Below are 22,165 nucleotides of genomic sequence, written 5' to 3'. Positions count from 1 at the left end.
GCTTGGTAATAAACGATAGAAAATCCCGATGGTTGGTCGCTTCTGAGATGGATCTCTTCTGTCGGCCCTTAGCTGAAACGAGACGCATGTAAGAATCGAGATGACTAACTTTTTTTTAATTTATTTTTTTTTGTTTATTTTATTTTTTTTTTATCTATTTTTTTATTTATATTTTTTATTTATTTTTTATTTATTTTTTATTTATATTGTTTTAAATTTTATTTTTATTTATTTATTTTATTTTTTTGTTTATTTTTTTATCTATTTTTTATTTATATTTTTATTTATTTTTTATTTTTTTATTTATTTTTTAAATTTTATTTTTATTTATTTATTTTATTTTTTTGTTTATTTTATTTTTTTATCTATTTTTTATTTATATTTTTATTTATTTTTTATTTTTTTATTTATTTTTTAAATTTTATTTTTATTTATTTATTTTATTTCTTTATTTTATTTTTTATCTATTTTTTTATTTATTTTTTATTTATATTTTTATTTATTTCTTATTTATTTTTTATTTGTTTTAAATTTTATTTTTATTTATTTATTTTATTTTTTTGTTTATTTTATTTTTTTATCTATTTTTTTATTTATTTTTTTAATTTGATTTTTATTTATTTACTTTATTGTTTTGTTTATTTTATTTATTTTTCATTTTTTTTATTTTTTATTTTATTTATATTTTTTATTTATTCATTTTTTACTCACGTTCACCCCTAACAAGGTAGGAGGCTATTTTTTTTGACCATGCCGAGAAAAGATTAACAAGATGTTGGTTTACATTACATTTAAACTTCTGCATATCAGCACAGTCAGGAAAGCAGGTAGCAGGAAGGGAATTCCAACGTCTAGATGTTAAAGAGAAGAAACTATTAGAGTAGTAAGCTTTACGGCATTTAGGAATCTCAACAGTGAAGGGGTGAGATTTTGGTGATCAGCGTGTTTGTCGGGGATATGTACGGCGAGGGGACACAAGTGCTACGAGTTCATCATAGCACATTCCATTAAAATACTTGTAAAAGAGGCACATTGATGCAACATTGCGGTGATGGGACAGGGATTGATGCTTAGTTGACAAAGCGGGACTTATTATATTGAACCCCTTTTTTTTGGACCTTATCCAACTAGTGGTATATGCAGTCCAGATGTGACAACAATACTTCACATATGGGCGAATCGTAGAGGTATATGATACTTGCGGGTGTTACTCGCCTTCTAGCTCGATAGAGGGAACCCACCTTCTTTGCAGCAGCCTTCAACAAATTATCTAGTAGTTAATGTTATCTTGTTTGATGTTCAAAATTAAATAACATTGAAGCTGACAAACTTTGATTCTGATGAGACAATTTGCATTTATTATGATGTTTGCCTCATTATTAGCAATATATGGATTATGGACCAAGTCTCACGTGTACATAGCTTTGATATGACTCTGAATCTTGGACCGTATATTCAAGACACGCTAATAAACTTGACCATTTCCTTGCGACTTGCGTCGATGGATTGATGAAAATCAAGTGACAAGATATCAGACACAGAAGTTTAATCTCGATGAAGCCTAACCTGTCAGCACACACTATTCTACAGCAGAGATTTCTTTGGGCGTGTTATATATGCTGCATGTCAGAGTATATGTGTACTTTGTATGCTTTTAGTCAGGCTAGGGGGGAGCATAGACTGGAGCTCAGACGAGCATTTGCAGTGAAAATGACGATAAAGCAGAGACAGGCTCGCAACGTCTCTTCTGTGGAAAAGAGGTTGGAGGGAAAAGAAAAAAGTACCCCCCACTAGGCTACGAAGTCTATTTTGAACTCTGTCAAGGTCGAATAAGCTGCTTCTAGTGGCTCCTGCGCAGATGTGGCAACAATACTCCATCCTTGGACATACTTGGCTCTTATATAAGTAGAGAATTGCACTAGCAGAGAGGTATCTACTGGAGCGGTAGGATGATCCCACCATTTTTTCAGTAACTTTGGCAACAGAATTTTTAGAATAAAGTCTTAGGAAAATTTTCTAATTAAATAATTTTGTGAGTCTGTAAATTCTTTGTTCGCATTTTCAATACGAGAATCTTTAAAATATTAATATTTTTCTTTTTTATTTGTCGAAATATTCCTTGATTTGAAAATCGCTGCATGTTTAAGAATATAACTAACCACACACTAACCCTAACCCCACTTGTTGAAAACAAATATTTTTAAATCAGTGTGATTTTTTTTTTGCCGCCAAAAATATCGATATATTATGTGTGAGTTTTCTCATGCGCGTTATTAAGAAAATGTTTACATTTTTTTATATATATAGATGCTTTAATCACGTATAAATGGAGATATTTGTTCATCTGCTCGTTTGTCAGAGCTGTAATAGGCTCGCAACATCTCTTCTGTGGGAAAGAGATTGCAGGGGAGAGAAAAGGGCGCCCCCCACTAGGTTACGAAGTCTATTTTTAATCTGTCAAGACAGGATAAGTTCTTTCTAGCAGCTCCCGCCCAGATGTGGCAACAGTACTCCATCCTACTTTACATTTTTATTTTTTTTGAAACACACTCATTGAATGCCGACTGGAGAGAACGTGAATCCCTACTAAAGAGAATGTCTTCGGCCGCTTCGTATATAGGGTTGTCAGGACAACCTGACATCACGATGATTTTCCCTACAAGTAAACTCTGACCAAATATACAAAATCATATAATATTTGCGGCTCAAATAAGATTTCCTCGGTGTGGCTTACCCACACTGACGTTTACAAGGAATGGTGCAGCTTCTCCAAGTAATGTTATTTCACATAAATGCACAAAGCTAGATACTCCACCATAGATAAAGTTTTTTTCTGGAATCCAGTAAGACAGAGATCCCAACGAATATATATTATAGCATATTTAAATGGTCAATTGGGGAAGAAAAAATAAAGTTCCCAACTTCTAAAGTTCTTAAGTGATTGAGTGTTTCAGGGGTAAAGGTGAATTTTACTAGAATATTCGAATATATATGTATCTCATATAGAGATCAACTGTTTGTCCGTGGAAAGGTTCCCTTGATTTCTGCAAACTCTGACTGAAGTAAATTGAAACAAATATATATACATATATGCATACATGTACACGTTTGTGTGTGTGTGTGTGTAGGTGTACATATATACACTGCTGATCAAAAATTTAAGACCACTTAAAAATCTTTTTTAAGGATAGATTTTAAACTCTTTCGACTTAAGCTTAGCAATACTACAATCTAAAAGGTTATGGAAACAGAAAGCTACATTCCAAAGATTTATTTTTAAAATTTACATTTTTATTAAATTAGGCTTTGTACACATAATAAAATTAACTTATTGCATCAACTGTGTGTGTATATATATATATATATATATATATAGATGTATGTATGTATTTTTTTAATATAATTATCCACTGACACGTGTTTCGTCGTATACGACTTATAAGTGGCTACATCTAGCGATATTCGAAATCGGGATCCCATGGTAAGAAGCCTAAACCCTTACCCCTCATCCACCTCGCTGACTGTTCGGATATGTTATATATAATATAAAGCTGAATGTCTGTGTGTGTCTGGTAACGAATAGGCTCCTATATGGTTGACTATTTAAAAAAAAACTGATTACATATAATGATAGAAGATGTATCGAGACACAGGAATGGGTATGTTTGATCTGGCAGAATTGTGGTGTCTGCGTTCGCGCCTGGTCCACAAAGTATGGAAATAAAAAATTAAAAATTAAAAAAAAAAAACGTTTGCAAGTGTTTTTGATATAGATGTACATCAGAATACTTTGATAAGTACGTTTTAACTTAAATAGGGATGATATAATAAAATTGTGGGGTCTGCGTTCGCGCCTGTCCTCCATAGAATGAAAATAAGCACAAACTTTAATAAAGACTTAATATATAATATATGTCATATATATATAAACATATGTTATATATAACATGTTATATATATAACATATGTTATATATATAACATATGTTATATATATAACATGTTATATATATATAACATATTATATATATAACATATGTTATATATATAACATATGTTATATATATAACATATGTTATATATATAACATATGTTATATATATAACATATGTTATATATATAACATGTTATATATATAACATGTGTTATATATGTAACATGTGTTACATATATATATAACATGTGTTATATATATATAACATGTGTTATATATATAACATGTGTTATATATATATATAACATGTGTTATATATATATATAACATATGTTATATATAACATGTTATATATATATATAACATGTTATATATATATATATATATATATAGATAGATAGATAGATAGATAGGCAAACATGTATGTATCATATACCACAACATGTGTAGGTAATTATTAGCAACAATGTATGCATAATGTCATATTTATGCACCTTTTATTTAGTGATAAATCAATAAGCTAACAAAATGTCTATTTCAAAATCGTATCATTGCGTGACAATCTTAATGTAAGAATATGTAATGTTAATTCATCTCCATCAGTGAATGAATACACTTAGTTATCATAATTGAACATTTTATCGCGTTTGAGAATTTTTCTTTTTTTTTCTTTTATTATCGACGTCTCATTAATTTCAAAGAAAAGCAAATTACGGAAAAAACACAACCTCAACAGACAAATGAGACCTCTTCACGCGCGTAAAGCCATTGATCACGTTAGGAAACGATTTTTTTTTTGGTTTTTCTTCTTTTTTTTTTGTTTGTAATCTCAGCTTTTAATTAAATATCCATTACTTTTCTAACAAAACAAACTATTAATGAACATCTATTTAGAAGTCGAATACACTTTTAATTTTTACAAATAAATAAACGTTTCTTCGTATATAAAAATAGAGTACCCGTCCTAGGACAGGTAAAATTAATTCTCCAAACAGAACACATGCACCATTTTACCGCCTCTTCACGAAGCTTGAAATGAATATATAATGCTACTAAGCCTTATGTCTAGAAAGTTTATTCAAATTTGGATCAAGATTCAATACATAATTTTAATTATAGAAAATCTCTATTATTTAAAGCTTAGAATTTAGATCGTAATAAGAAATTTAAATTTAAAGAATTTTTATTTTGTGGTTAATGACTTTGGATCACAATGTAAATCTGAAATATTTGTTTTTAAATTGAGTGTATATTAATATATCTGTTGAAACCTTTATAATCATGGGTTTCCTATCACGTCGCTCGCAGAGACATTTTGGGTGGATCGTATGGTATTGAAAACAAAACGTTGACGCTGACAAACTACCAGAACATCGCGACAGAGATGGAAACACAAGAGCGGTTATGTGCACAGCTTGAGAGTGCACTCTAGATAAAAAAAAAGTCGCAATCGTCTGTAAGAATTTGTTTATGTTGGACTTGAAGACATCCAAGTTTTAGTCAGGTGGGAAACAGGCAAACGGGACACAATTCCACAGGCGTGCACTTCTAAGAAAGCTTTGTTCATGGAATCTATGTTTTGATTTTAGCACTGATAAAGAGTGGGGGAAATTTTTGACAGTGGTTTGACTTGAATGTGTAACCTTCTTGGCTGCATATTTTAGTTTCACTTATTTATCTGAGTTAGTTTATGCACACATAGAGATCATTAAGACCAAATACCGCTCTATCATGACTAGGGCTGTGACAACAGCGTATTCTTTTTATTGTTTTGACTCTTGAGTATATATACGTTAATATCTTCCATGTTTTTATATAAAATGGTCTAGTTGTCGTTGATTAACTGTATCTTACTGTGTCGGATTGAGGCTATATACTTGAGTCAAAAGAATAGTCTGTTGTCACATCCCTATTTATAAGTCTGCTTGAGACGGGCTATTAGCTGATAATTCCGGACAATGCTCTCTGTCTGATTCCTTCAAATGCAAGTCATTGGTATAAGGTAATAACAAAAAATGTACAGCGTTGCATTGTGCAATATGGGTTGATGCACTGATGCAAGGTACACTTGCACATACTGTCATATAAAAATAATTTAGCGACTAAAAAAAAAAACAGATCTCTTCCTATTCAAGTTAATCTCCAAATTAAATGAACACGAAAACCATGAACAATTTCAGCATAAAATCACCCAACGGTGGATGGCATGCCGTAAACCCAACAACTACAAGAGTCTCTCTCTCTCTCTCTCTCTCACTCACTCACTCACTCACTCACTCACTCACTCACTCACTCACTCACTCACACACACACGAATACATTTGAAATGGCAGTTTAAGCATATATTGAATGAAGACTATCAGCTCTTAACAGCGTTCCTCTCACGACCTAATAAAAATGCTATCTGCTTCTTTGATTTCCTATGAGGCTTTATAAGGAGATTCTTGGCAACGAAATGCTTTATCGGAATTCCGATGTGTTTCATTTGAAAACACTCCACATTTTGCCATCAATACGAAGTGCTTCAATGCAAGACGGTTTAAGTAATTAGCAGCAATGTCAAAAGGCCATTTTTATTACGGGCATAAAATGGCCGACAGATTTCAACATCGAAGCCGATCGATTGAGAATCCCGTTTTTGTAATTTGAACAGCTATGAACCGCAAGGAAATAGAGCATGAAGCGGTACTATTTTGAAGTCAAGTATTTAATGTCGTCTCACCACGGTCAGTCCAAATTAAATACATTTTAAAAAGTCAAATGCTTCTATTCAAAACTAAGAGATTGACTGCAAATCAAAAAAAAATAATCGATCTCATATTTAAAAAAAAACGCCTGTGTAAGCAGTGCGTAGCTTGAAAATTTCAATACTTACTCAGAGAATCTAAAGTATTGACGGCGAACCTCGAGTCCATCCTAAGAATGAGCAAATCAGTTTACGATTTGAAAATTGCTAGGAAAAAAAAAAAGAAATATAAAAAGCAGACGATACCAAGTACGCGAATGTTTGTTAGGTTAGGGTTATAAAAAAAAAATTTTAAATACAGTTAGCTCCTCAAAAGATAAGTTGAAAAAACTTGCTAAAAAAAATAGAAAAGATGGTTTTCAAATCGTAAACTACCTCGGCCATTTCCTGTAACGGAACGCGGACGCAAATGCATAAATGACGTCACTGTAAGGAAAGAAAGACTGTAAAAGGAGAGAGCGCACGCTATAGAGAAGATCACGTTAGAGACGTGGATGACGTTCGAGACGTTACATCCGCAACGGAAGAATGAGGAAATATATGCTGCTGGTACAACGGGAAAAACGAGTTGAAGTTCCTTCCTATTTTTGTCTACTTTGCGACTGAGGCTACAACACATTGGGTAACATTACATTCCGAGAATGAGTTCGTAATTATGCTGTGTTATCGGGGGACATATATCGTGTGTGTGTGTGTGTGTCGGCATGACAGATAACGGAGGATACATTTATACTGATGGGGAGTGTCATTTATAACGGATTGTCAGAGGCATTTACACAGAGGGGAGATACATCACTTATGATGATGATGGTGGGGACACATAATACGTGGAGGGTGTTGCACAAAGTTCATTCACAAGATGATAGACAAAAACGTTTATTTTTCTTTGTTGGAATGAAGAAACAAAGACAAACAGTTTGCAAATATAAATGATGATCCTTGTATTCTACCAGCTGATTAATGAATCAGGAATTCAAGCTTTTCGTCTACATTGTCCTATCTCCTCCCCCACCTCGCCTCCAAGAGGGCCTTTGACTCTTAGTCTGACTCTAACCCGACTTTGGCTAAGTCGCTCTCTACCTGTTTGTCTGGCTCTGATTGCGTCTCTAAGTCGCTCTCTGACTGTCTCTAACACATAGATCCGAAAAAGTTGTCAAAAAAAAAAAAACAAGTATATAATAAATAAATGTTACCGAAGGCAAAACGAGTTACTTTTCTACATAACTGGGTAAGTTTTTAGTGTTTTTATTTAATGTAAAATGTTTATTCGACTCGAAAAACATACAGTGTTTATCGTTATATTTGAAAACTACAAATGGTGGCGGACTCTATGTTGAACACGCTAAGTTTGGGAAAATGAGTTAAAACTAAAACATTATACAAAATACTGTTAGAAACTCTAGCCCGAACCCTTACTCAATGTATTAGGAATTCTCTTTATGACGTCAATTGCGTGCTTCGCCATGTGGAATTATTTAAATCTTCTGGGCATCCATTCCTTACAAGTACAAAAACTATTGAATTATTGATAAAAGCTGAATTTCGATTTTCTAATTGCTTTTTGTGTTTTTCATTCATTTGCTGAATCTTCAGTTTTGATCTTTAAACGTTCACCGAACAATGATCACTCGTGCTGTTCAGAGACAAGCACTTAACGTTTTCAATTGCCTTTTTATAAATTCAAGGCTAGGTAGAGTAATTACGAACAATCTTGCTATAAATCAGAATTAGTTTGTTTTGTTTTTGTTTTGTTTTTTCGGGGAGAGGCTCAGCTAAAAATACAACTACACGCATACTATTAAGCATAATATGGTGTTAATACTTGAACATACCTGAATAGGTATTGCAAAGATTGCAGAATCATATGAAACATCTCTCTCTCTCTCTCTCTCTCTCTCTCTCTCTCTCTCTCTCTCTCTCTCTCTCTCTCTCTCTCTCTCTCTCTCTCTCTTATACAGGGTGTTCCAAAAGAAACAGTGCACTGAACACAAGAAAGGATATTTGCAACTGCACATACGGCTCGTGTCAGTATGGCTGTAGTTGGTGATGTCTTTGGGGATCGTGTGATCTCTCGTTGTTTGTGGCCACCTCGATCACCGGATTTAACACCTCCTGACTTTTATTTGTGGGGCAAATTGAAAGGCTCGGTGTATGCAGACAATCCTCGAACTACGGATGAACAGAAGCAGAGAATAACAAGTGTTATTCAAAACATCAAACCTGATGAACTTGAGTGTGTTTTTCAAAACATGCAGCGTCGCGCTCGTTTATGTCTGCAGGTGAATGGCGCACACTTTCAAGTTATTGTAGATCATATCTTACTGCACGAGTCAATCCTCACTCGTACTTTAGTTGATAAGGTATTGGATTTGTGAGTATTTGCAATAAATAGTATGTTTCTGTGAGTTTTGTTTCTTTGGGTTATTAGCATATTCCTACTGCACTGTTTCTTTTGGAACACCCTATATATATTTCCACAGCCAAACAACGTCGCAGCTTACAAGAGCCATGGCAGCCAAACAAACCGAAAGTCCAAAACTCCAGTTTCGCCCTCATTTGGGCTCATCAGTCAGACATATCCAACCCGGGATTCTAATCCGTGGTTTGGATATGTCTAACTGATGAGCCCAAATGAGGGCGAAACTGGAGTCTTGGATTTTCGGTTTGTTTGGCTCTAATGGCTCTTAATAGTTGTGACGTTGTTTGGCTGTGGAAATAATATATATAATCTCTCACATTCTGAAAATTATATATATATATATATATTCAGGCACGTTTGATTGAATACGACTGAGTTTTTTTGTTTTGTTTTTCTTTTTCTTTATTTTTTTTTTGATAACTTTTCAATTCGCCGAGCGGTTTTTCTTATTTCGGCTATTTCGTTGTATATTATGGCGCCCAGTAGTTGTTGTACACCCATAGTCTTCTCAAACGCTTTCAATCTATACCTCCAATCATCGTCAGGAGCGATTGTTATGATTGCATTATCTTTATTGAGGCTTAGTGTATTTATAGTTGTTCTATTTTTTTTATTATTGGTTATAAAGGTGGGTGCAGGATGGGTAGGGGCGAATTATTTTTATTTTGATTTTCTTGTTTCATATTTTATTTATTTAGTTATTTATTTATTGTTAGTTGTTGAATACGTTAGTATATTTGTCGCGAACCGGATCTCATTTAATATAAGTCGTTACCGTTTGAGCTATTGTCAGATGCGTAAGAAAACGTTAAAATATAACCACTAAAATGTATAAATGTATGTTTGCTCATACTTACAAGAAATCTTTAAGTCAACTTACGCCTGCCAGTTCCATTTTGTTTCAATTTTGGCATCTTAGCGGCTATTTTTACCGACAAAAAAAAAACAATCGAATTTATTCCATGGATCCCATAATATCGTTTCAAGTCTATAGACCAAAAATTGACAGAAGAGCTTGGTAGACCTTTCTCAGGCAATCTCACTTTCATAAATACTAGCAGGCTACCCGCTAAAAACAAATTGAAATTGTTCCACAGGTCCAAATTCTTTCTAAGAGCGAAGAGCAAAAATTAAGAGAGGAGTTTAGTAGATATATTCTGCATGCGCACACACACACACAAGGTAATTTTTGTCTATATACCGATATAATACATGTGCGTTTGCTAGAACGTTTTTATCCTAAATGCTGCGCAATTATGCACAATGTAAAAACTATGCATAAATAGAACTGTAATATTAAGTTAAATGGATTTATTAAAGAAACGGTGAAAATAAATAATCAAATCCGTTTTTATGCAAATTAATTAACCTTTGAAAAGTCTCTCGCATATTCATGACTGAGTATATAAAGATTTTCGTTTTTATAATTTTTAAATAGAAAAAATAAACTTTTAATATCAACGTCAGAGCGACAAAAAAAACAAAACTTCATGGGTATCTCTATTTTTATCTCTACTATTATATAAACGACACTGTAAGTTCCTTCCTTATAGGTTCCGAAACGGCTGAACTTATCTTTGGCAAATTTCATACGAAGGTAATTTATATCTGCCAATGTTCTTAGTTATGTTTTGTACAGAAATTCTTCCGATAAGTATCGAAAATCGAAAAAAATCCGATCTTAAAAATAGTTTTTCCTTCTTATAGATAAAAAAGAATTTTTACAGTGGAATATTTTACGTTACATTGGCCAAGGGGGATAATAAAATTTCAGCAAATCATATCCCCTTTAAAAAAAAAAACACAGAATTCTAGTAATCTGGAAATATATCTCAGTGGTAGAGCATTCGTCCACAGATTGAAAGATCCCGAATGTTTAATCCCGAATGTAGGTAATCATTTTATTTTAATTGTTTTTCTTATTAATAAGTTTAATTTACGATAAAAGAGATACCATTTAAAATCACCGCAAATCATTTCTTCGTTTGGATATTTAAAAGCTAAACATTAATTGAAATTGGCTTTTCCAGCGCATTCATCGTAAAGGCCAAATATCAGCTGACGTGACATTGTAAACAAACACATACGGAATTTTATGAACGGCATTATCATTATTTCTTTTATTTATTTATTTTTATTTACTTATTTCTTTATTTACTTTGTATGTGTGTGTGTGTGCTAATAAGTCCAACAGGAAAATTATTTTTCATAATATATAATAATCAATGAGGGATTGATTCTATTATAATGCATATGCAATCCGCATAAATTAAAATATGTTTAAGCGTATTATACGACCGGGAAATGCCGGGCGGCCAGCTTGTATTGATATATGATAAGTATGCCAGCTAGTATTGATATATGATAAGTATGCTACACAAAGAAAATTGTTTCGATCCCGCTGGAAATCAACAGGGAATGAAATGCTTAGTTTTTGTAGATATGTTTTTATACAACTACTTTATATATATATATATATATATATATATATATATATATATATATACATATATATATATATATATATACTAGCAAAAGTATCCATCGCTGACTGGGTTCAAAAACAGCCTACAGAAAATGGACTTATGAAAGTATGATAGGTTATGAAAAGGAAATTTGGGAGTATCAAAACCAAAGCAAAATATGATGAAAGTAAAAATAAAATAGATAAACCCATAATTTATTATACCATACCTGTTCACACTCAAACACTTATCACAATATTCTGTGGATCTATAAAAAAAAACCTTGTTAAACTTTGTTACATATTTCCATTCTATGGAGGTCAGGTGCGAACGAACACCCCATCATTTTATTATACCATATTTCTTCGAACTGAAACATAATTATCAGAGTATACTTAGGCAGATAGATATGAAAAGTCTTTATTAAAGTCTGTGCCTATTTCCATTCTATGGAGGCCAGGCGCGAACGCAGACCCCACAATTTTATTATAACATCCCTATTTAAGTTAAAACATACTTATCAAAGTATTATTATGTACATCTATATCAAAAACACTTGTAAACGTTTTTCTTTTTAATTTTTTTTTCCATACTTTGTGGACCAGGCGCGAACGCAGACCCCACAATTTTAATGAACCACTGTTCTGCTAGATCAAACATACCCATTCCTGTGTCTCGATGCATCTTCTATCATTTATTGATCAGTTTTCTATAATGGTCAACCATGTAGGATAATAACATACAACTACCATTCTACTCACTACTAAGCACAACTACAGTAACTATTGAAAATATATACACAATATATTATATTAGCTAACATTATTATGCGCATATACATGAAATAACAAAAACATAAAACTGTGACTATTCATGCATGAGAATATATATATATTTGTGTGTGTGTGTAAACATCCGTATGTTTTATGCGTATATATTTGTGTATGAATATTTGTCAATGTGAATTTATATTTTTAGTGTGTGTATGAAAATATATGAATGTATGTCATATAGTCGTATATGCATGCATAGATAGTTGCATGTAGGTGTCTGCGTGAATGTACATTCTACTTGAGGTTTAGTCGGTATGTAGATTCATAGGTTGGCAATACAAACATATCGGCGGGGCTACGTTATATATACTAGACTGGCAACTAGGAAGCAGATTGGCTAAAAAAAAACCGAATAGCATGTATATATATATATATATATATATATATATATATATATATATATATATATATAAAATAAAAATTACAATAAGTTTACCAAGGTAATCAAAATGGTGAACTTAAAATATATTATAAATATTAAAGAGTTAATATTTACAAGTAAAGTAATCTCAACCAGATGTAAAAGCTCAATAAAACCGAAAAGGAAATAGAGCTTATAATATGAACAAATGATTAATAAAACATGTTAAAAGACATCTTGAAAAAGAGTTAAAAACATATTTAATTTTAAAAAGGAAGCACAAGATGAGACTATCCACTTATCTTGTGCTTCCTTTTTAAAATTAAATATGTTTTTAACTCTTTTTCAAGATGTCTTTTAACATGTTTTATTAATCATTTGCTCATATATATATATATATATATATATATATATGGAATTACAGAATAGATTAACACATATATATATATATATGGAATTACAGAATAGATTAACACATATATATATATATGGAATTACAGAATAGGTTAACACATATATATATATATATATATATATATGGAATTACAGAATAGATTAACACATATATATATATATATATATATATATATATATGGAATTACAGAATAGATTAACACATATATATATATATATGGAATTACAGAATAGATTAACACATATATATATATATATATATGGAATTACAGAATAGATTAACACACATATATATATATACATATATATATATATATATATATATATGGAATTACAAAATAATTATAAATATAAAGAAATATATTTATAGAACAACAATCTTATCCAGATTTAAAATGCGCTTTTTAGACATAGCAGAGCATATATAAATGAACAATAATCTGCTATATTCCAAGTTCCAAGGTTTTATTTATCCTAAAACCTATTTTTGGACATATCCCCATATGAAACTTTGGTAAATATCCTAGCAAATCTTTTATATTTACGGAGAACAAGCAATATATGTATATATGTTAACATTGACTTTTCCTGTGATGTGAGTTCGCATCGTTGCTTTATTTCCTAAATTAATTGGCCATGCATTTTTGTTTTCTAAGAAAATTTCTGTTTTTTCTGATGAGTATACGTAAGGAAGAGTTCAGTGTTAAAATGAAAATATTGATTGTTTAGTGTAATTACATAGATCTGTAAAAAAAAATGTACCTAAGTTTGATATGTTGACAGAATGATCAAGATTAATAGAATTTAGAATATAACGTAATTACTATATATATATATATATATATATATATATATATATATATATATATATATATATATAAACTATTACGCTATATTTGCATTTTACACAATTCTGGCCCTTTTCCTCTTCTGGTGAGAAGCATTTGGCTTTAAAATGCCATGGCTTAAAGAGGTTTTTCTTAAATTCCTCTTTAGCTTTCCCTGATTGTTCTGGTGATATAATAAAGTTATGCAAAACTTTTATCCTTCATCTTTTATTTAATATTATTGTTTTCTGCTCCCCTTAATAGTGTTGAGTTTTTTCTTTTCTGGATGAGTTTTGCTTTGCTAAAAATTTACTCTTTGATAACATAATAATTTCTAGTTATATATATATATATATATATATATATATATATATATATATATATATATATATATATATATATATATATAGGAACATTGAAATGAGTTAAATCAAATTAAGTAATCTTGTGGTTTACAGTCTTACAAAATATTGAAGGGAGGAAATATTTTTATATAAGACAATTCCAGTCAAATACAATAGCTCAACATACAAGATATATTTACGGAGAACAAGCAATATATATATATATATATATATATATATATATATATATATATATATATATATATATATATATATATATGTTAACATTGACGTTTCCTGTGATGTGAGTTCGCCTCGCCGCTTTATTTTCTAAATTAATTGGCCATGCATTTTTGTTTTCTAAGAAAATTTCTGTTTTTTTCTGATGAGTATACGTAAGGAAGAGTTCAGTGTTAACATGAAAATATTGATTGTTTAGTGTAATTACAAGTAAGAATTGTAAGATATTATATATCTGAACTCCAATCCCTGGTCCCCCCTCACCAATCTTTCACGAAAAACATCCGTCTAGCTGAATCCACTGTGAAAAATTTCCCCCACTCTATATCTGTGCCTAAATCAAAACGCGGATTTCATGAACAAAGCTTCTTTCTTAGAACTGCACGCCTGTGGAACTCTGTTCCGTCTGCCTGCTTCCCTCCGGACTACAACTTGGATGTCTTCAAGTCTAATGTTAACAAATTCCTAATGAACCGCCCCCTTAAGTAAACACTTCATCAAATATCCTCACTAACGTAATGTACTTGCAATAACCCTTATCCCTGAGTGGCTTCCGGGCCTTGATAAGTGGTGATCTCTGTGTAAAAAAAAAAAAAAAAATTTAATTTTGCAGAAAAAAGCATTGAAAATACATGGATTAAGGAAGAAACTTTAAATTTCTTGTATTTCTTGTTTCAAATAATAATTTTTTGTTTAAAAACTCTATATTTTTACTGCAGAAAATTTTAATATAAATCCTAAAATTCTCTCATATATATATATATATATATATATATATATATATATATATATATATATATAATGTAATTGTTTTTATTCTTGTTGATTGTTTTCTTTTATATGTCCTATTTGATTCCCATGCTCGTATGACCCAATCAAATGCAACCTCTAAAACGAACTATCGTTGTCTTTTGTTAGTTTGTGAGGAAGGAATAAATCTTGACGATGGAATCTTGTCCCTCTTTCCTTCGGCAAATTTGGACACAGGTAAGAAACAATTCAACAATTTTGTCTGTTTTTTTTTTGTTTTTTTTTTGTTTTTGCGCATCGGAATTCTGTAAATATTAGTTCAGCACCGACCGGCAGCTGACGTAAACTGACAGAATATGCTGAGCGCTGGTCAAGTTGATCAGCTAATTAAAACGCGATACGCCAAAACGCGTTTAGCCAATAAAAAGTGAAGCAGACGACTTTTTTTTAATGAATTTATGGGAAAAAGTAGCTTTTAATCGATCACAATCCTAACTCTGACAAATATGTCCAGAGTTTTCCTAAAAGAAAAATATAAACGAAAGGGAATTTTAAAAGAAATATGTTTCTATTTTAGCCATGCATTTCTATTTTCCTCAAGCATTTGAGCAAACGTTAGCATTGTTACAGGACATTAAAAAATTATGTAATTTCAACTTCCAACCTCTGAGTAAGTGCCATTTCCACCATGACGTGGAAGAAGAAAAAGGAGAAGAAACTCTGTATATTTCCTGAAGAAGAATATTTTAATAGCCGAAAATTTGAAAAAAATATTCAATTTTATTTTAATACATAGAAATGTTTATTAAAATTAATTTTGCACTCGTCTGGTCTTTCAACCACTAAATTCTTAATATTTAGTGCTTTTCAAACAGTGGGGTTTCTATTATGTTTCTATTTATTTAAAGTTAAAAAAATTATTTATTCATGAAATCACTGTAGGTTTTTTTCCCCATAGTTTCTTTTTTTTTTTTAGTCATTGTAATTAGTATTCGATACAAGTTATTTTTTGTTTCTTAGCATATTAAAATTTGACTGGCGCTCGGCATATTTCGGCGATTTACGTCAGTAGCCGTTTGAGTCCGAGAAAACATCACGGAAATCCGGTGCACAAAGTGAAAAAAGTACCATTTTTTTTGTGTGAACATTTTTTTCTTTTACTTACTTTTTTTTTCTTACACGTTTTCCGGAATTATTTTCTTACTATTTTTCTACATACATTTTTTTTTTTTTTAGATTTTTTTTATTACTATTTTATTAATATTATTTTATTCATCTTTCAAACATTTTTCCTGCACAATGATTACCTCCCTTGACAGATATCCTGTCAGTTGACATCGCGTGAACACCGCCATTAACATTTATTTTTTTTATTTTTACAGCATGACCAATTTCTTTTTAATTCATACTCGAAAAAATAACACGTTCCCCAAGGTAGTTTTTTTATGTATAGTTTGCTCGATTTTGAACATAAATGACTATTTGGTGATTTTTTTTTTTTTTTTTTTTTTTTTTTTTTTTTTTTTTTTACATTCCATTTCCTGGTCTGTACACGAAATGAGAAGAGTCGTATTTTAACCTATAATTTTCCCCTTTCTCCTCCTTTTTCTCTTCCAAAAGAAGTAAAAATTGCCCAACGTATTTACGTTACATTAACGTGACAAACGAAACCTTATTGATGTGCTGAATAAGAAGATATCAGAGTTTACTCACATGAGAAGATGTTTGACTGGCGTATGCCATAAATACAGACGGTAATATAGCAGCCCGGTAAAGACGTCGAAAGATACACCGAAAGCCTAAAGCTTAAGCATATTATCAGTGACGATTACAAACATCCGTTCGTTAAGGCGATATACTAGAGTGTATAATTTGATTAGGCAAGACGACTTAGCCATTTCAAACAAAACAAATATATCCCTTTCCGGGACATATCACCTTTTTAAACCGGTTTGCTAAAGAAAGTATAATTCGACGATTTTTGTGTGTGTGTGTGTGTGTGTGTGTGTGGGTGTGTGTGTGTGTGTGTGTGTGTGTGTGTGTGTGTGTGTGTGTGTGTGTGTGTGTGTGTGTGTTATCTATAGTATTCAAAAGATGTGTTTTTATTCAATATTACCAAATGGAAAATTAAAACAAAAACACTCTGGATAGTGGATTTTTCACAGATGGTAGAGCGCCTATGTTTCTCTACTCTTTCATTATTTCAAAACATTCTAAAAATGTACTCGTTGTTCTACCACAACTACAAAGAACTTTCTCTTTTTTCCGTGTGTATAACTAGGTGTGTCAGAAATTTCGTGAAAAATATTGTATAATTCCACCCCCTGTCTTTCCAATCTTATAACTCCTCGAAAAATGTGATTCAAGCCCTATTTTTTTTTTTTCAATTAAAGGAGAAACGACGAAGGTTTCATTAAAAAAACAAAAAAACAACTTGTTTTTTTTTTTTAAGGTTTTAAACTTCGGACTTTACAGGTAAATTTCTAAAAAAAACACTACTTTTTTGTTTTAAATTTGAATATATTATTTACTGATCTTTTATATTCAATTTGTGATATATAAAACTTTGGTACATAAATTAATTATTTGCTTTTTAATAGACATTTGAAAATGGAGGGGGCGTGAATTAAAAAAAAAACGTTGGTCTAAAATATTATATTCAGTTTATTGGAAAGAGCATAAAATTTCACATTGACCCTGAAAATATCGTAAAAATAGAATTAATAGAAAAATTTGGATCGATTTTTAAAGTTTAAAAATTGAAAGATATTGAATTCGTAAAATTGAATTAATTTCATTAGTGTTTTTTTTTTGTTTTTGTTTTTTTAATAATATTTCTATTACTTTTTATACAACTTTAATAGTTTATTTAGGAAAGTCTGACCTGTTATTTCTTTGTTCTCTGCTAATCTGGAATTTTTGTGTGTCTACATCCATTGTTTCGTCGACTTCCATTTAATGATCACCTAACACTTGGGTTTTATTTCATGAAAGAGAGAGAAATAAGTTTTGATTACGTAACATTAATGTTGATGTTTATATTATTGAATTGGAATTCATTATTGAGATGAGTATTATTTATTAATTTATTTATTGCGGACTATTATCCTCATCTTTTAGTTGTTTCACGACGTTTCGGCCAACTATTCCTCTGGACTTCGTTAGATGGTAACCGCGACGAGATAGGGACATCCGAATCTCCTAACTGCATTCTCAGCAATTACTGCCATCCATAGTTGTTGCCGTTTCACCACGTTTTGGTCGTCGCAGTTAATACCTGACGAAGGTCAGAGGAATAGTTGGTCGAAACGTCATGAAACAACTAAAAAAGATGAGGATATTAGTCCGCAATACATAAATTAGTGTTGATTTTTGTTTTGATATTATGCAGGAGTAGCGTTATCTTTTACGTTCTCCTCATTATGTGTTATGCCTATTTGGGATTCTTCTTTCAAACTCCTCAACACAAACATTAAAAAGTATAGCAAATATATATATAATAATAATAACAAGAAAAAGACATATATATAAACAAGAAAAAGACATATATATATAAACAAGAAAAAGACATATATATATATAAACAAAAAAAAGACATATATATATATATAAACAAGAAAAAGACATATATATATATAAACAAGAAAAAGACATATATATATATATAAACAAGAAAAAGACATATATATATATATATAAAAACAAGAAAAAGACTTATATAAACAACAAGAAAACGACTCTCTCCCTCTCTCTCTCTCTCTCTCTCTCTCTATATATATATATATATATATATATATATATATATATATATAAACAAGAAAAATATACGCGTCTTTTTCTTGTTTATATATATATATACATATATATATATATAACAAGAAAAAGATGCATATATATATAACAAGAAAAAGATGCATATATATATATAACAAGAAAAAGATGCATATATATATAACAAGAAAAAGATGCATATATATATAACAAGAAAAAGATGCATATATATAACAAGAAAAAGATGCATATATATATAACAAGAAAAAGATGCATATATATAACAAGAAAAAGATGCATATATATATAACAAGAAAAAGATGCATATATATATATAACAAGAAAAAGATGCATATATATATAACAAGAAAAAGATGCATATATATAACAAGAAAAAGATGCATATATATATAACAAGAAAAAGATGCATATATATAACAAGAAAAAGATGCATATATATAACAAGAAAAAGATGCATATATATAACAAGAAAAAGATGCATATATATATAACAAGAAAAAGATGCATATATATATATATAACAAGAAAAAGATGCATATATATATATATATATATATATAACAAGAAAAAGATGCATATATATATAACAAGAAAAAGATGCATATATATATATATATATATATATATATAACAAAAGACGCATATATATATATAACTTTATTTTTGTTCAATATTTTAACCGACACTTCCTTAAATTTCTCCAAATTTACCATTCTTTCTGTATTCATCTAATTCGATTTTAAAATCGCAATTGTTTTTTTTTATTTATTTGAATTGGCAATCTGTTTCAAAAATATTTTCCATTATTATCAAATAAATCCAAGTGCCATCACATATGCTGGAGAAATGTTTAAAAGCTACTCAGAATTGTTCTATTCGACGTCGCCCAGGAGCAATAAAATGAGATTGCAGTATTACATTATCATCTCAATAGGGTTTTATCAGCACAAGAAAACAAAATAGAAAAATAAGTTGAATGAACAATAAAGGAAGGGTTACGAAAAAGGACGATAAAAGAATACTAGGGAAAGAGAGAAAGATAAAGAGACGGCTTCAGAGAGAGGGGGAGATGGGAATTTTAATATAAATATGTTACACATAATTTCACTTCCATTTAGTTTAATATGGCCCCAAGCAACGCCAGTTACACCTGCTAGCTAGCACATAAATACAAATACAAAATGGTGGAGAAATGTTTAAAAGATACCCACCATAGTTAGAAATTCTATTTAATATTAGGTTGGTGCAAAATTAATACCTTTTTTTTACATGAAGCTGAGCGTCAAAAAACGACATTATTTTTGCACCAACCTAATATTTCCACAATTTAATTACAAATTCTATCTTTGGAAAAATAGTTCATCCTCATGTTTTTAATTTAAACTTTTTAATTGGTGCTGTTACTTTTTATTCTTTTTTTCTGTCTTAAAATCTCAATACTACATTCCAATGTTCATGCCGATAGAACGTAAGCCAAGTTGAATGCTAACCTTTATAGCGCTTTAAAAATAATACACGAAAAAGCCTAGGGGTCCATTTCGCTAACTCATCAGGAGTTAATCGTTGGTAAACACAGAATTACAAAAACAAATCAAATTATCACGAAAAGGCTAATACTCAAGGTATACGAGAAAAAAATGAATGAGAATTCGTATAAAATTATATATATATATATATATATAATATATATATATAATATACATACATATATATATATATATATATATATAATATATATATATACAGGGTGGCTCAAAAAAACGGCCCCAAACTCTAATTAGGTCCCGTTTCTTAGTGTTTTGTCCGAAGGAAATGAAACTTTGGTCATAACTAGTTTATTATATTCAAAACATCACATTAAAACACTTTTTTTTTTAGGGGGGGTCACCCTATATAATGTATGTACAAATATACGGCATAATCACGTTGACACTCCAGTTGCCGTTGGATCAGCGAAGTTAAGCAACGTTGAACCTGGTCAGTACTAGATGGGTGACTATTTGTGACTTCCAGGTGCTGTATGTGGTCTTCGCTTATCTCTGCATTGTTTCCAGTCGTCCTTGATTTCTCCTTGCCACTGGACTCGAGCAGTGCCGATTCAGGAGAGGTGTGGTTGGAGATTGAGCAACCCTTACCTCACAATTACACTGGTGTATCCTTTGTCTTTCGAGACTAAACAGAAGCATCAATGTACAAATAAGATGAAGTGAGTATGGGGAGAATTAAAACATAGCAAGTTCAATGATTTAATAAATCCCTTCTGTCGACGGAAAGAGGGCCTATGAGGAATTAATCGAGACTGACTCTAAAATCTTTAAATGATTTTGTAGTCAGGCCGGTGTAATATTCTAAAAAGAATTCCATTTTATATGCATTAGCACAAACTGGATTTTCGATTAAGTGTTGGCCAGTGGCAGGTTCCAAGTTGGAAGAAGGGCGAGAACGGCGTGGTTTACCCAGTCTAATTTCAATCGGGATACGCTGGTTAAGTGCTAGTGCACTTTTTTCTCGTATATCCCTGAGTATTTGATCTTTCGTGATAATTTAATTCGTTTTTGTATTTCTGTCTTGTACCAACGATTAACTCCTGATGAGTTTGTTCGCGAAAGGGGCCCATAGGTTTTTTTCAGTGTATTATTTTTAAAGTGTCGTATAAGTTTTGTGCTTTTAAAAAGCATATCTTTTATATGAAATTTTACTAGGGCTTCGTGTGTCTTTAATATAAGATCGGATTCCTTCGATACACTATTCGAGCTAGCCATCCAATCACTTCATTTACCAGCGATAGATAAATATGATTGTTTGCTTTGCATGTGTCTTCAAAATCGCATCGCATTATTTGTTTTTCTTTCTTTTTTCATTCGTTGCGTTTTAGATTCCAAACTGTATATAATGTTATGATTTGTCTGAATTACAGCTTCGAAAATAAATCATTGAAATAATTAAGTTCTATCTCGCTCGTTTGATGCTCACATTTATTTTGCAAAGGATACGTTATTAAGATGGTGACAAACGCGCGAAAAGCCACGAGATTTTTTGTT

At 30.7% G+C, this 22,165-nt stretch overlaps 1 protein-coding gene across 3 annotated transcripts in view; it reads left to right on the top strand.

The window, feature by feature from the left end:
- LOC145283848 (uncharacterized) overlaps positions 1–22,165 on the top strand; it is a 334,049-nt gene that overhangs the window by 152,264 nt on the left and 159,620 nt on the right. For all 3 annotated transcript variants that reach the window (XM_080132957.1, XM_080132958.1, XM_080132959.1), the window contains one exon: positions 15,501–15,569. In XM_080132957.1, the coding sequence (XP_079989083.1) occupies positions 15,501–15,569 (69 nt within the window). The remainder of the gene's footprint in view (positions 1–15,500; positions 15,570–22,165) is intronic.

This window comes from Euprymna scolopes, chromosome 8 (genome assembly GCF_053919585.1).
Source record: "Euprymna scolopes isolate OS-2025 chromosome 8, ASM5391958v1, whole genome shotgun sequence".
Classification (NCBI taxonomy): Eukaryota; Metazoa; Mollusca; class Cephalopoda; order Sepiida; family Sepiolidae; genus Euprymna; species Euprymna scolopes.
This window is presented reverse-complemented; position numbering and strand designations above follow the sequence as displayed.